Below are 14,563 nucleotides of genomic sequence, written 5' to 3' on the forward strand. Positions count from 1 at the left end.
TTCCCATCAACTGCTGAACACCTGCCCAACGACTTCCCATCAACTTTCCATCAACTGCCCAACATATATACTGCCCAACACCTGCCAATCAAATTCCCACCAACTCCCCGCAACTGCGCAACAACTGCCCATAAACTGCTCCAAAACTGCCCGAACAGCGGCCCATGATCTGCCCAACAACTTCCCAACAGTTGCCGATCAGCTTCCCATCAACTGCGCAACAACTGCTCCAAAACTGCCCCGTCAACTCCCAAACTGCCCATCAAGTGCCCAACAACTGCCCCACAACTGCCCAACAAAATCAACTTCCTTTGGGGAGTTGATGCCCAATAAATGCCCAACAAGTGCCCAACAAACTGCCCCTGTGATAGTCTCCACTGTAGTCGTTGGTCCATGCAACTTTAGGGTTTGTTCCCTTATAATTATCCAATTATTGTGCTAAAAATCGTTTTGAAATGTTTAATACTTTCCTTGAAATTGGATATTTTTCCAATTTCAACGAAAAGCCTGGTTATGTGCATTATTAAAAGTTGTAAAACCGACGTTTGCAATACCTGTCAGTCTTTTCAAGCCTAGGTTACTAATCCATTATGTGTTTGCAGTAAAAATGTGCAAACGCGAAGTCACGCCGAGTCACACTAATGGATATGCTAATATGCGCGTCGTCATTATTGCCCCAATATCGGCCAACCTGAAAACCATGCATGTGAGTTTGTGGCAAACAGTTTAGCTGAAATGCGGAATATAGTTAGTGTTCAACTACTCGTGAAATAACAACTTGTGGGGATTCCTAGAAATTTAGATATATACATATATTTGGGGGACTTTTCGATCGATTTCTACACGACTTTATAATTTCAGCTTTACCAGTTACCAGTATTAACGTTTTGTCATTAAATGAAGGCGATTTTTTCCACTGACATGAAGTTTAGATTTTCTTGTTCGTTTTAATTGAACATTTCAATCATACTGAGCATATTTTTCGAGAAACACAAATTTCAAAAAGCCGTGTGTTTTGGGGGGCATGAATTTCATTGCTCTGTCTGTAAATCAGATTAACTTTGTCTAACAAAGCTAAGGCCCCCACAACCAAATGGCTGAGTGAGGTTGAGCCAGCGGTGGCGGAACTAATGGATATGGCCTGAGTCGATTTGACAGAGTTGGTTTCTACGGCGAGCTCTTGCAGCAAGAAGCTAATAAGCAAGTGTTACCGTAAGCTGCTTGTTTCAATGGAGCTTTGGCAAAAAGGACCGTACCTTGATCACACGTTGATAATAAACAAATGAGTAATAAACATTCGGAAAAAACGTTTTCTGTCTTTATTTAAACCATAATGACCTTGACCTTTGGCCCAAGGGGTCCAAACGTGTCAGGTAGAAACGGGATCTTTCCAGAAGGAAAGATCCCCAGACTACCTCCCCCCCAAAAAAACAGCAGTTGGTATGATAAGTCTTGTTTGTAATTATTGTGGGAAAACTGTGAATGAACGAATGAATGACTGATTGGTTTATTAAAGCAACTACATTGTTGCGCGAAGGCCAAATTGGATATTGAATTTAAAATAAAAACATAATATAATAAACATATTTAATAAATCATTGACAACAAAATTTAAAATAAACTAATAAAAAAAACCCACATAACTAACTAAGTTACAGTTTAAAAAGGGTGGAGAAAAAGAAAACACGTATAAAACAGTAAATACTCTACCAAAAAATTACACGTTTGAGCGATTAAAATTCGTACATGTCCTGATTTGGTTAAAAAATGTTTAAAAAAATAAAAAAAAATTTAAACCAATGTTTAAAGCGTTGTTGTTGAAACCCCTCAGCCAGAGTCAAGTTATCATCCGGAAACCATTAACCTAACTCACCACTGTGACCTTGACTTTGGGACCCCCCAAACCAACCTCGACTTGCCTGATCCCAAGGGCAACCCCTACTGAAGTTAGAAACCAAAATCTAATTTCTAATTCAAGTTATCATCCGGAAACTAAGCTGCCCGGAACGACGGACATACGGACGCCGCCGTAGGCGATGACAATACCCCTCCAGCCTCTCGACTGAGGGGTAAAAATACAATGTTAAATGGTTTTAACCATAATGACCTTTGCCTTATTTTATGGGGTCCAAACTCATTCAGTTACTCTAAGCTTCCACTAGCAAGCTGCCTATCAAGGTTCATGACATTCATCCAACATGAGTTATCACTATGATGCATTACACGCAAGTACACCAACAGACAAGGCGGGGCATACACAATTGTGAAATCCCTTTATTTTTTTTTTTTTTTTTTAAATACCATGGCAAGTGCATTGCCTAATATGGCGATTAGGTATTTGCGTTATTTGACGTATTTTATTCTTGAAACATGACCAAGCCAGAACGGAATTGAATTGGACTGAGCACGGGAGTTGGGAAGGCACAATGTGTCTTCGAGGATACACGTTTAAGATCTTAACTTATGATTCCAGACTTGAAATTACAACTCCAAAATTTAGAGAGATATTTGTCAATTTGTCAGTCTCTTGTAATGTAAACTGAGCTCAAAAGGACATTGAGGCGTGTTAAGACTTGGCGAATGAGCAATTCCTGTCGGAGTGTTTCGCTGTCGGAATGTAAATTTACTTTATTTAGCAATTTAATCGCAAAGAAAATAAAAATCACAAACAGTCAACTACTGAGGCAACACACATTTTCCCTTTTAATTCTCATACATGCAAGACATTTTAAACTTTTTGTTATCATGTTTACATCACTGCTATAAAACAAAACAAAAGCAACCAAATGATAAAGTTAAGAAATTACACAATTAAAACAGTGAGAATTGTATAATAAAGTGTCAGGTAGTTGTTACTAAGGCCGCATTCACAAAACTGCTCAGCAAGTAGATCACTGTTAACAAAATAAAAATCGTTGATAAATAAAATCCAGTCAATAATAGTTGGGAATAAATGTGCAAAGCAATTTGTCTTTGAACTCCAAAAGGGAGAGAATAATGAACTATTTACACACACAAACTAATAATATCAAATACAGATTGTGAAATTATACTGACTTCGTTTTAATTCAGAGTAATTGTTTTAACTGAAAAAGTCCCCTCTAAAAACATTTTTAAAATAAGTATCACAAAAATAATTCAGAAAAAAAAATTGAAAAAAAGAAGGAAGTAAAGTACTATCAATAACTACTACAAGTGACCATGGCGATTAAAAATATAGAAACATTCTTAATTCCAGAATCGACAAAGAAAGTTTACAATCACGTTACTACAACACAGCCACAGTATTTTAAGGTTTACTTTGATTAAAAAGGGATTGTCTCGTGGAAGGACATGACCGAGGAACACATCTGCTCAAATGTGGAAACCAAAACTTCTAACTCGATGCAGAAAACAGACCTTTAGTTAATGGATTTGTAAAAATAGCCCTTCGCAAATTCAAGACGAATCCTGAACATATAGAAACATAGAGGGTCCTTTTAGCAAACAATTCCGTCGGGTTATCTGTTCTTGAAAGAATGAAAACAGTTACGTCCACTTTATGACATTTCACACTACGAAGACCTCACTTAAATCTGCTGAAGCGTGCCGGACTCAGAACTACTGGTTAAAAAAACCTTACTTCTAGCCTTCAAATTTATTAACACATTTACTGGTGAGATATTCAATAAAAGTCGAGGAGATACCTTGGTTAGAATATTATTTGCCAGAGCAGGAGAATAAACTTGACCAGTTTCCACACATAAAAAACCTCTGTACAAGCTGATCATAGAGACATATAAAGCACTCTGACAAATTACTGATGTCCAACAACAAGTACAGTACTGTGGCAAAGTTCCAGTTGAAGAAGGTCCCTCCTCAATGAAACTCCTGTTTTCCTGCTGATGTTGTGTACTTTAACTATCCATCTGGAAATGAATAAAAAATGCAATAAGACATAATTAAAATTGTTTAAATAAGACAAGGGGGGGGGGGAGTGTCTGCACACCATCTGACTACGGGGTTTGCAGGACTGTAAAATAGACCCAAAATTGCGTATGCCAGACAAATCAAGATTTGCTATTAAAGCATTTTGTGGACCTTGAACTTGAGGGTCCGTAAAGCAAAAGGTTGGCCATTGTGCAATCGAGTAGTGTGTACAAATTAAAATTTGATAAAGCAATTAAGGCAAAAAAACCCCCCGTCTTCGGCTTCTGATATGCGCGCGCATCGCCGTAGCTGTTGAGGTCTCAAAATCGCCAAACTCACTGGTTTGACTGGAATCCTGCTGTTGCACAATTTTAAATGTGATTGAGTGTAATAAGCTTATGTTGTCTCTCTGGGCTGCCATATATTTTGCACTGAATTAAGTCGGGCTCTATTATATAATTGTGCGTCTACAAGCCAGACCGAGGGAGCGATGGTCGTGTATCTGGAACGCGTAAACGCTTTTTAATTAGCGCATTTTTTTTTTTTGAAAAGTATATTTTGGTGATTCCACTTACACATCCCTTCTTCAATAACATTTTCTAAAGCATTTAAGAATGACTGGATAATTATGAGGACACAGTAACGATTCAAAACGGCTACTATTAAACTCTAAAATTGCGCGCATTAACCCTGTCTCCAGATATCATATGGTAGTCATCAATACCTTAGTTTTTGATGGGCTTCAAAATCACCACAGTTACTCGATTAAGTCTTTATGGAAAATTATGTGAACAATGATAAAATTGTGATATTAAGGCCAGAAAACAAAAACGGTGAACTTGATCAACTCCACCACGTTCCGGCAGGCTTCGCCTAGTTTTTAGTCCAATTTACGGACACCTAATTTCCCCCCCCCTTTTGTTTTTGTGGGCTAAATATCTAGATGATAGACAATTTGTTCACATGATTTCCCATTTATTTTTGTTAGGGTAACTGTGTCAGTAAGTAATTTTGGGAATTTGAAGCTGAGGTTTCGCAAGACTACTTGATGATATCTGAGGGAAAAGGAATGCGCGCTACTTTAGGGTATGATGGTAGCCATTTTGGATCTTTATGATGTCCTTAAAATCTTTAAGTCTCCGATATGCTCTAGAAAATGTTATTTAAGTAAGGATATGTAAGTAACATCCCCAAAATAAGCTTTTCACAAAATAACAAAAATAAACATCTACCGAATTATGGGAATAAATATATTACACGGCAGGGATTAAGGCTTTATGCAAATTAGGCACCCGTCCCAAAAAAAATTCAGGTGTCACCCCTTCTAAATATCTTCTCTGGGGCTATAAGAATCTATCTGCTAAGTTTGGTGCTTTAAACCAGTCGGTCACGATTCCAACCGTATGCCACCTGACTATATCCAAATTTCACGACGAATGTTCGTGTCGGTCGAGATCGTAAGTGGGTGCAGAATTCTCCTGCCTTTATGGCCTTACTGAGGTCACCTCAAGCTCCACTCTGAAGGATATTTGTGAGAGTTTTAGGGGATCGAAGCGTCATCTGCAACATCAGCCGACAAATTAGAGGAAAAAACACACACAAAACGCATCACCGCACCACTTTTGGGGCAAGCTCCGTACCAGAACCTCAGCCTCACTAAATTAAGCAGTTAAAGCATGAGCAGTCTTTAAAAAAATTCCTGACCAACCTACCCTATTTTGAAATGACATGTTTCAATTCTTCGTGAAATTTGGATAGTCAAGACAAAAATCAGTATATCAACTAAGTCATTTCCAAATTCTCACAACGATATCAGAGATAGTGTAGTCTCAAGCATTTGAGATTGTGTAGTCTCAAGCTATTTAGACTCAGCAGTACAAAATTAATCTGAATAATCATGAGTGTTAAATTAATTTCTGTGACATCACATTAAGGTCATTCCGTGTCAAATCACTTTTTTTTTAAAACTTATGCTGTGAGCCATCAGAACAAACCTCTCATTGTTCTGAGAGTCTGCTAAAACAAAATGTATGCCACTAAGCACAGAATGTAGGGTCCATAGAAAGGCCACACTACCAGAGACCATGATGTGGAGCGTGGGCTCCAGGGTATACCATTGTACCGGATAGCTTAGCGTGAAGTGCCTACATGTAATTTTCTAATTTAACTTTTGTTCCAAATAAACATTTTAATTTCAATGTAGGGACGTACTTATTACATTCAACAACATAAAAACTTGATAAAATACTTTACCTGGATTCAATTAAATGAGAAAATGCGTTAAAAGGGGGTACGTTGGAGATTTTGTAACGCCATGTTGTCCATAAATAATTAATCATTCCAAAGATTGTTTTTCATCACAGGCTAGCAATCCAATTTCAAAAGTCTTTCAAACATCGCTTCCAATGGGCCAGTTGGGCCAACGCCCCAAGCTACGTTTGAGTACAATTTTGCATAAGGTAGTTATTATTTTAATGAGTAAACTTAAAACATGTAAAAAATGATTGATTTAATCATGAAACATGGTATTTCATTTATGCTTAAACACTTTCAACATGTCTTTCAACACCTAATCCACTGCGACTGCAATGAAAGAGTTGCCTGCCCGAACACTTTGCGTTTGCAACTGAACAAACACAATAGCTCTAGTTTACATGTATTTGACATTGTCTAACTCGGTTGTAAATATGTTTACGCGGACGTTGAAGAAACCAATGTTTTGCATTGGTGATTGGTCACCGCGCGCTGTTCCCGAGACACAAAACATGTATGGTACACTGAGAACGACACGAAAAACGTATTCGTACTCCGTCATGTCCGATGTAAACAAGCGTTGTTTTGGTGTCTTTTCTCGGGAACGGCAAGACATTGGGTTGGTTTCCTGTCAACCAGATGTTAGAAATAAGTAAACAATCCAAGGCTAAGTAAACAATCCAAAACATAAAATGTTCGGGGATTTTAGGACCTAGTGCCCTTTTAAGCAATTATTAATTTGAAACTAATGCATCCTTTAGGGATAAACTGATCTCAAAACCCATTTTCTTTACATGTTACGTCCGGTTTGATGAAGACATCAGTTAAAAATATGCATAATAAATACTGATGTAGTTTTTGGTCCACAAAGGTGTGGGCTGATTCTACTAGCGAATCGTAGAGTAGAGTATTGCTACACATGCGTTATTCCCTAGAGGGTGTAAAGCCATTCGCTAAGATTTATTACCCACAGTACTTTGCGGCCTGCCCGCCACCTCTCTCTTTTCTCGAGCGTAAAGGCGCGTAAGCACTCTATGGGTAAGTATTCGTGAGTAGAATGGAACCACACATTTGAGTGTGGGTGTGTGTGTGTGTGTGTGGGGGGGGGGGGGGTTCTACTACGCTCTACTTAAAATCCGTAGAGTATTTCTATATGTAGAATAGCACTGTTTTAGGTAGGTGGGTTCGCGTGCAAGTAGAGCGTAGTAGAACCCCCCCCCCCCCACATACACACACAAATGTGTGGTTCCATTCTACTCGCGAATACTTACCCATAGAGTGCCTACCCGCTTCCCCACTCTCGCGTACGTGTACACACGTACGATGTTGAAGGCGGGCCTCAAGGAAGCGTTAAGCCTTAAGCCAACCAGATTAAACCCACTAAAGTAAACCAGTGGAATCGGCTCTCACCATAAATGAGGTAAGCCGACACTGGTCGGTACTGCGGGACGCCAGCGGAGGAGGAACCGGATCCGGTTGCACCATTGGGACAAATATTCGTGGGCAGCTCGACTCCAGGTAATGGAAAGCAACAAGGTATGAGAGGACACAAAAAAGCAAGCTTGGGAAAAACAAACAAACCAACCAACCAAAAAACCGCATCACCACACCAATTCCGGAACTTTGGTCTGACCAGAGAGCGACTATTCTATTCTTTTGCCTTATGAATACAGCCTGGTGTTCAATGCGGATTGGGCAGCTACCACGTGAGGGCCCCTACAGGATACCAGAGCTTGTCCTCCGGAACAGAGGAGCACTTTAAGTCAGGAACGAAGATATCAGGCGGGAAAATCATCGCTGACTAGCTCTTCCTAACGCCAATGTCCTAGACATATGGTCAGGGTGTGGAGTTCACTCATGCGGCGTGCTATGGCTAACGTCAGGAGGAAGACCCTTTTCAAGGGAACGTTAACAGTAGCGTGGTCCAGAGGTTCAAACGGGGCCAGGCGAAAGCTTGCAAGACCCGCCTAAGATCCAATGATGGTAGTTGTGTCCGTTGGGGGTCATGAAACATGCATGGCTCGTATGAGGTAACCGCCGCAATTGTGGAGCGATAGTTTTTGAAAATGTGAACTGCAAGACCATTTGCAGGGATTGATAAATTGACCTCTTTCATAGCCTTCAGCCTGCATGCGAGTCTGAAACTGGCCAGCAAAAAGGTCTTGCCCTTGAAAAGGAAGGAACTCAAGATGCTTGCGAGAACAGAAATATGGCATCAAGAATTGCTGCCCGTCGTGCCTCAATGTCGTGACGGCAAACTCGAGTAAGCTCACTGAAAACTGCCCGAAGTGAGGTGTCCCGACAGCGAAAGGTTGAGCCCTAGCATGTCGGCTGGAATGGTGGGATCGGTTTGACACCCTGAAACAAGTATTCAGCCTGTGCAAAGCCTCAGGGACACGGCCTGGTAAAGCCGTGTAACGGGAGTGAGCGACCGGCAACGTGTGCTGTGCTTAAAACTCACTCCCGAAAATGTACCAATAACGACCAAAGAACTAGATGTATGTTTGTTGACAAACATATGGCTGTTTCGCTATTGTGTTTTTTATGTCATGTTATAGACTACGGGAGATAATAGATGTGAAGTCGAAAGTTGCAAAATCATGAGGACAAATGGTACAAAGACATATGCTTAAAAATGCAGATTGGATTGAATGTCTATTCTTATCCGATGACGTCATCATGACACGGCTGATATTGTGATCGATATCAATTTGAGGTTTAGGTAGAATCTATATTTGTCAACTGAATGGAACTTGTTGCATGTAGTCATATCAACAGAAATTGTAAACAATTTTGCGAAACCATTTTTCCAATCATAGGTATTTAGCCTCCAAAATATGCAACTTTACTATGACGTCATATGTCACGTGATGACGTCATCATGACGCCACTACAATGTTCATCTATAACGCATCCCGGTCTAGGTACAAACCAACTTTTAACCAAATCAGTCATGTAGTTCAGGAGATATATGCCGTTAAAATATGTTTATTGACTATGACATCATATGTCACGTGATGACGTCATCATGACATCATTTTTTGAACCAAATCGGACCTGTAATTCTTGTAATACCGGCCTTCAAAATATGTATTTTTACGATGACGTCACTTTAATTTTCATCTATAACACATCCCGGTCTAGGTACATACCAACTTTCAACCCCATCGGACTTGTAGTTCAGGAAATATAGGCCTTCAAAATATGTTTCTTATATGACGTCATATGTCACGTGATGACGTCATCATGGCGTCAAGTTAATTTTCATCTATAAGACATCCCGGTCTAGGTACATACCAACTTTCAACCCAATCGGACCTGTAGTTCTGGAGATATATAGCCCAATCTGTCAGGTCTAGCCGAATTCTGCTAGAAAATGATCACAACAGAAAAATCGCATATAATGTGACGTCACGTGACTCATGATGACGGCACGATGAAGTCAATGTTCGGCATTCGTCCCGTACGGGGTCAATCGTCTTCATACTATCCTCACGCGCTATGCACATATGCATGTAAAAATACAGCGCGAACAGCGACCTCACGCGGCCACTATTTTTATGCAAATCAGTTGGAGACGATCTCGAGCCTTGGTTCAATCGTCTATGTGAGGTTTTGGGGGTGGTGCTCATTATGTTCATAGCCTTAGCTGACCTTAAATGTCGTTTTCTTATTGGTCGATCGTTGCGTGGAAACTTGCATAGTGAAACGTGGCACCATACATAATCCATACACGTACACTGCACACGGCACCAATGCACAAAAACTGTGGTTCCTGTCACGTCCGCAAAAGGCGGAATAGCTGCAAATAATTTGATGACGTCCGGATTTACCAAGGTGTGATTGGACACTCCACATATTAGCCCCGCCTACATTATCTGTATTCGCATACGAGGTCGTGCGCTGGAAATCTAGCGCAAAGTAAAGAAAAACATAAGCTTTGGCCGACGATTAAACCAAGGCTCGATATCGTCTCCAACTGATTTGCATAAAAATAGTGGCTGCGTGAGGTCGCTGTTCGCGCTGTATTTTTACATGCATGTGCATAGCGCGTGAGGATATATGCCGACGATTGACCGCGTACGGGACGAATAACGACGAGAGCATTGACCAAGGCTACTTACATGTACCTTGGTCACATGGAACGTTCATTGACACATTAGTGTTTTCTGTAGGTTTTATATGAATTAATCCCTAAATCCCTATGATCTCAGAATAAATACAAGATTTCTATTGTTTAAGCCACTGTGACCTTGACCCTTGACCTTTCGACCCCCAATGCGATAGGCCTATTTGGATTACCAAGAATGATCCACAATCCAAATTTGTAGTTCACATGTAAATTATTTCTCAAGTTATCGCACTGACAAAATTTCTTGTTTTAGCCACTGTGACCTTGACCCTTGACCTTTTGGCCCCAAATGCAATAGGCTTCTTAGGATTGCCAAGGACAATCCACAAACCAAATTTGAAGTTCATATGTAAAGTATTTCTCAAGTTATTGCACTGACAATATTTGTCCAGACACACCCACCCAAGGACAAGGCGGAAACAGTATACCCCTTCGGCTTCGCTGCGGGGGCATAAACATTGTGTATATACCTGTTACCTAACAAACCAAATACAGAAGGGATTTTGAATTTTGAATGCTGCGTTCGTGAGATACGGCTTAAAGGTTAAAAAATTCGAAAATTCATATAAAATCGCACGACTGCGTCATCATGACATCACCTCATTTTTTAACTATAACACATCCCAGTTTACCGACACACCGAGCTTCAATCCAATTGGACTTACTGTTCTGTAGATATAGGACTTCAAAATATGCATGTTTGTGATGACGTCATGTGTCCCATGATGACGTCATCATAACAACACCTGTCAGTGTACATATTTTTTATTGTGGTCTTGATGTGCACCAAGTTTGACGTTAATCCAATGAAACAAAGTGTACAATTTTGTAAATGTAATAAAATTTTAAATTTTTAACAAATCATAAAAAATCAACCGATGACGTCATGGTGACGTCATTTCAGATTTTGCATACTTGTGACACCATCTACCTATCCACTAAGTTTCATGACGATTGGGCCTTCCCTTATATGTGTTTTTAAAAAATGACATTTTTAATGATGTCATTGTGACGTCACACTTTTTTTCTAAATTTTGGGCAAACACGTATTACCTAACAAACATAATACAAAAAGAATTTTCAATTTTGCATGTTGCGTTCGTGAGATATGGCTAAAAGCTACAAAAATTCAAAAAATTATATTAAATCGCACGACCTATAACACATCCCGGTCTACCAACATACCGAGTTTCAACCCAATCGGACTTACATTTCTGTAGATATAGGCCTTCAAAATATGCACGTTTGTGATGACGTCACGTGACCCACGATGACGTAATCATGATGTCACTCTTCGAGACACAATTTCACTATAGGGTCTTTACCTGAGATAAGTTTCATTGTAATAGGACTTTGTTTTAGGTCAAAAGTGGGTCACACCACAAACGCCTACAAAGTCAATGGGATTTGGGGTGGACCCAAAAAGATCAGAACAAAAACAAAGGCTTTTCTGCTGCTCAGCGGAAAAGCCAAACAAAAACCTTTTACGAAAACAAAGGCTGTTTCGGCAACCAGCCGAAACAGCCAAAAACAAATCAGGTGTGTTTACAAACACAAATGCCCCGCAACCGTGACTGTTCCCATAACATAACGCCATTCTTTTAACATCGACTTACATGTACATGTACTTGGGTCACATGGAACGTTCATTGACATCATTAGTGTTTTCTGTAGGTTTATATGAATAAATCCCTATGATCTCAGAATAAATACAAGATTTCTATTGTTTTAGACACTGTGACCTTGACCCTTGACATTTTGGCCCCAAATACAATAGGCTTCTTAGGATTACCAAGAACAACCCACAAACCAAATTTGAAAGTTCACATGTAAAGTATTTCTCAAGTTATTGCGCTGACAAAATTTCTTTCGTTTTAGCCACTGCGACCTTGACCCTTGACCTTTTGGGATTGCCAAGAACAATCTACAAACCAAATTTGAATTTCACATGTAAAGTATTTCTAAAGATATCACGCTGACAAAAATTCTTTTGTTTTAGCCACTGTGACCTTGACCCTTGACCTTTCGGTTCCCAATGCAATAGGCTTCTTAGAATTGCCAAGAACAATCCACAAACCAAATTTGAAGTTCACAGGTAAAGTATTTCTCAAGTTACCGCGCTGACAACATTTCTTTCATTTAATCCACTGTGACCTTGACCCTTGGCCTTTCGGCCTTCAATGCAATAGGCTTCTTAGGATTACCAAGAACAATCCACAAACCAAATTTGAAGTTCACATGTAAAGTATTTCTCAAGTTATCGCACTGACAAAATTTCTTTTGTTTTAGCCACTGTGACCTTGACCTTTGACCTTTGGGCCTTCAATGCAATAGGCTTCTTGGGATTACCAAGAACAATCCACAAACCAAATTTGAAGTTCATATTTTAAGTATTTCTCAAGTTATTGCGCTGACAAGATTTGTCCGGACACACACACCCACCAACCCACGTGTGTAAATGCCGGCAATCGTGGACGCCCCATTCTCCCTAATCCTTTTTCCTTTTTAGCGACAGCTCTCATTGGTTTTGTACACCAATGTTTTGGCTGGTTGCTGAAACAGCCCAAAAAAACCCTTAATCTTAACGAAAACAAAGGCTATTTTGGCTTGTTGCCGGAACAGCCAAAAAACACTAAATGTCACAAAAAGTCACTCAACTTGTAGATACAACAACAGAAGACAAAATAGTTGAATAAAACCTTGAACTTAGCTGTAATGAATGGCTGGAGAAAGACAAAGTTTTAGCAAATCGAGAGCTCGGTAAATATACGTCTTTCACGTAGTGCCGCTAAGAAAAAATAGGAAGTATGGCGGGCGGGCCGTAAGGTACTGTGGGTAATAAATCTCAGCGAATGGCTAGGCTCCCTAGGGAATACTCTACGGTTAAGTATAGAGCGCAGTAGAGTCTGGTTGTTTTAATATTCACGTTTCTTTCGGTAATTTGAATGAAGCAACTTTGACCTTCCGTTTACCCCAGAAGTAAAGGTAAAGCGTCAAATCACAATGTGTAACCATGATTCTTTGTTTTGTCCACGAGCTATGATTGAAACAAAAGTCTTTTATTAAACTAAAATTGCTTGTAATTTGATACCTTGGCCCAATTTCATGGCTCTGCGAAAAAATTCCTGCTTACTTCAGCTGAAAATTGTACACTTACAGTAAGCATATTTTATGGGTTAAGCCCGGTTCATACTTCATGCGAAAGCGAATGCGAAGCGAATTTGACGTCATAAAACATTCGTTGCAAAATTCGACCGAGTTGAAATATGTTCAACATATTTCAACTCGGTCGAATTTTGCAACGAATGTTTTATGACGTCAAATTCGCTTCGCATTCGCTTTCGCATGAACTAAATAGAGTATCGTGCTCGTTTTTTTTCATGAGGTTGTAGACTATGCCGTGAGAAACATTTCTTGTTCCCGGACACAAACCGCTTGACCTTTACTTCCGGTGTTTAACCGGAAGTGCAATGAAAACTGAATATAACGCAAAAGCGGAAGCATTTTACTACAGACATATATTATGCAAGTGTTTAGTGCGAAATGCAATCACAAAAAACAGTGTGATGACGTCATCATCCGAAAGAGCGCCCCCTAGTGGCACATTAAATGTGTTTGTTTTCTTTAATCTGAAGAACATCGGTTCCCATTTTACCAAATCGCCCCTTGATATTCTTTGATTAACCACAGATAACTTGGCAAGGTTTCAAATTCATGACGTCATCAGACCGGAAGTTACGTCGATGAGAATTTGAAAACGATCATATTTTAAATTGAATTCTGTCATTTGATACATGTCGTACATGTATATCTTCTTAGCCCAAATAACGATACCAAATCAATTAATGTTAACCTTTTGCTTCCAAATACTAGTGACGTCATGAAACCGGAAGTTAGGTGTTTATTGTCCATATTTCCATACGTTATTTAACTTCACAATAAACATTTATCCACTCCGAACTAAATCAGTATTCACTTCCCGTTTTTTAATAATAACGTCATCAAGCCAGAAATAACTCTTATGTGTACATAAAATGTTTACGGAAATTTAGCACATGGTTAAAGATGCATTTTTAAACAAAATAATTTAGTGTGATGGAAAGGATTTAATTTCGTGATCCTTTGTTGTTACATAAACATATTCATAACTTAACTCGGCAGTGTTTTATGAAAAAATTGCCTACCCGACCACTCTGCGTTTGTAACAAAAAATGCGAACCTCTGGTTTTAACCCTGATTTTGGTAAAAGTAATACCTGAAAATAAAGGT

At 39.5% G+C, this 14,563-nt stretch overlaps 1 protein-coding gene across 1 annotated transcript in view; it reads right to left on the bottom strand.

Annotated features, from left to right (window-relative positions):
• Positions 1-2,965: 2,965 nt before the first annotated feature.
• LOC119744691 (THO complex subunit 4-A-like) overlaps positions 2,966-14,563 on the bottom strand; it is a 54,357-nt gene continuing 42,759 nt past the window's right edge. The window contains exon 6 of the mRNA XM_038220758.1: positions 2,966-3,908. Coding sequence (XP_038076686.1) covers positions 3,897-3,908 — 12 coding nt within the window. The 3' untranslated portion in view covers positions 2,966-3,896. The remainder of the gene's footprint in view (positions 3,909-14,563) is intronic.

Source organism: Patiria miniata, unplaced genomic scaffold (assembly GCF_015706575.1).
Source record: "Patiria miniata isolate m_02_andy unplaced genomic scaffold, ASM1570657v1 HiC_scaffold_7, whole genome shotgun sequence".
Classification (NCBI taxonomy): domain Eukaryota; kingdom Metazoa; phylum Echinodermata; class Asteroidea; order Valvatida; family Asterinidae; genus Patiria; species Patiria miniata.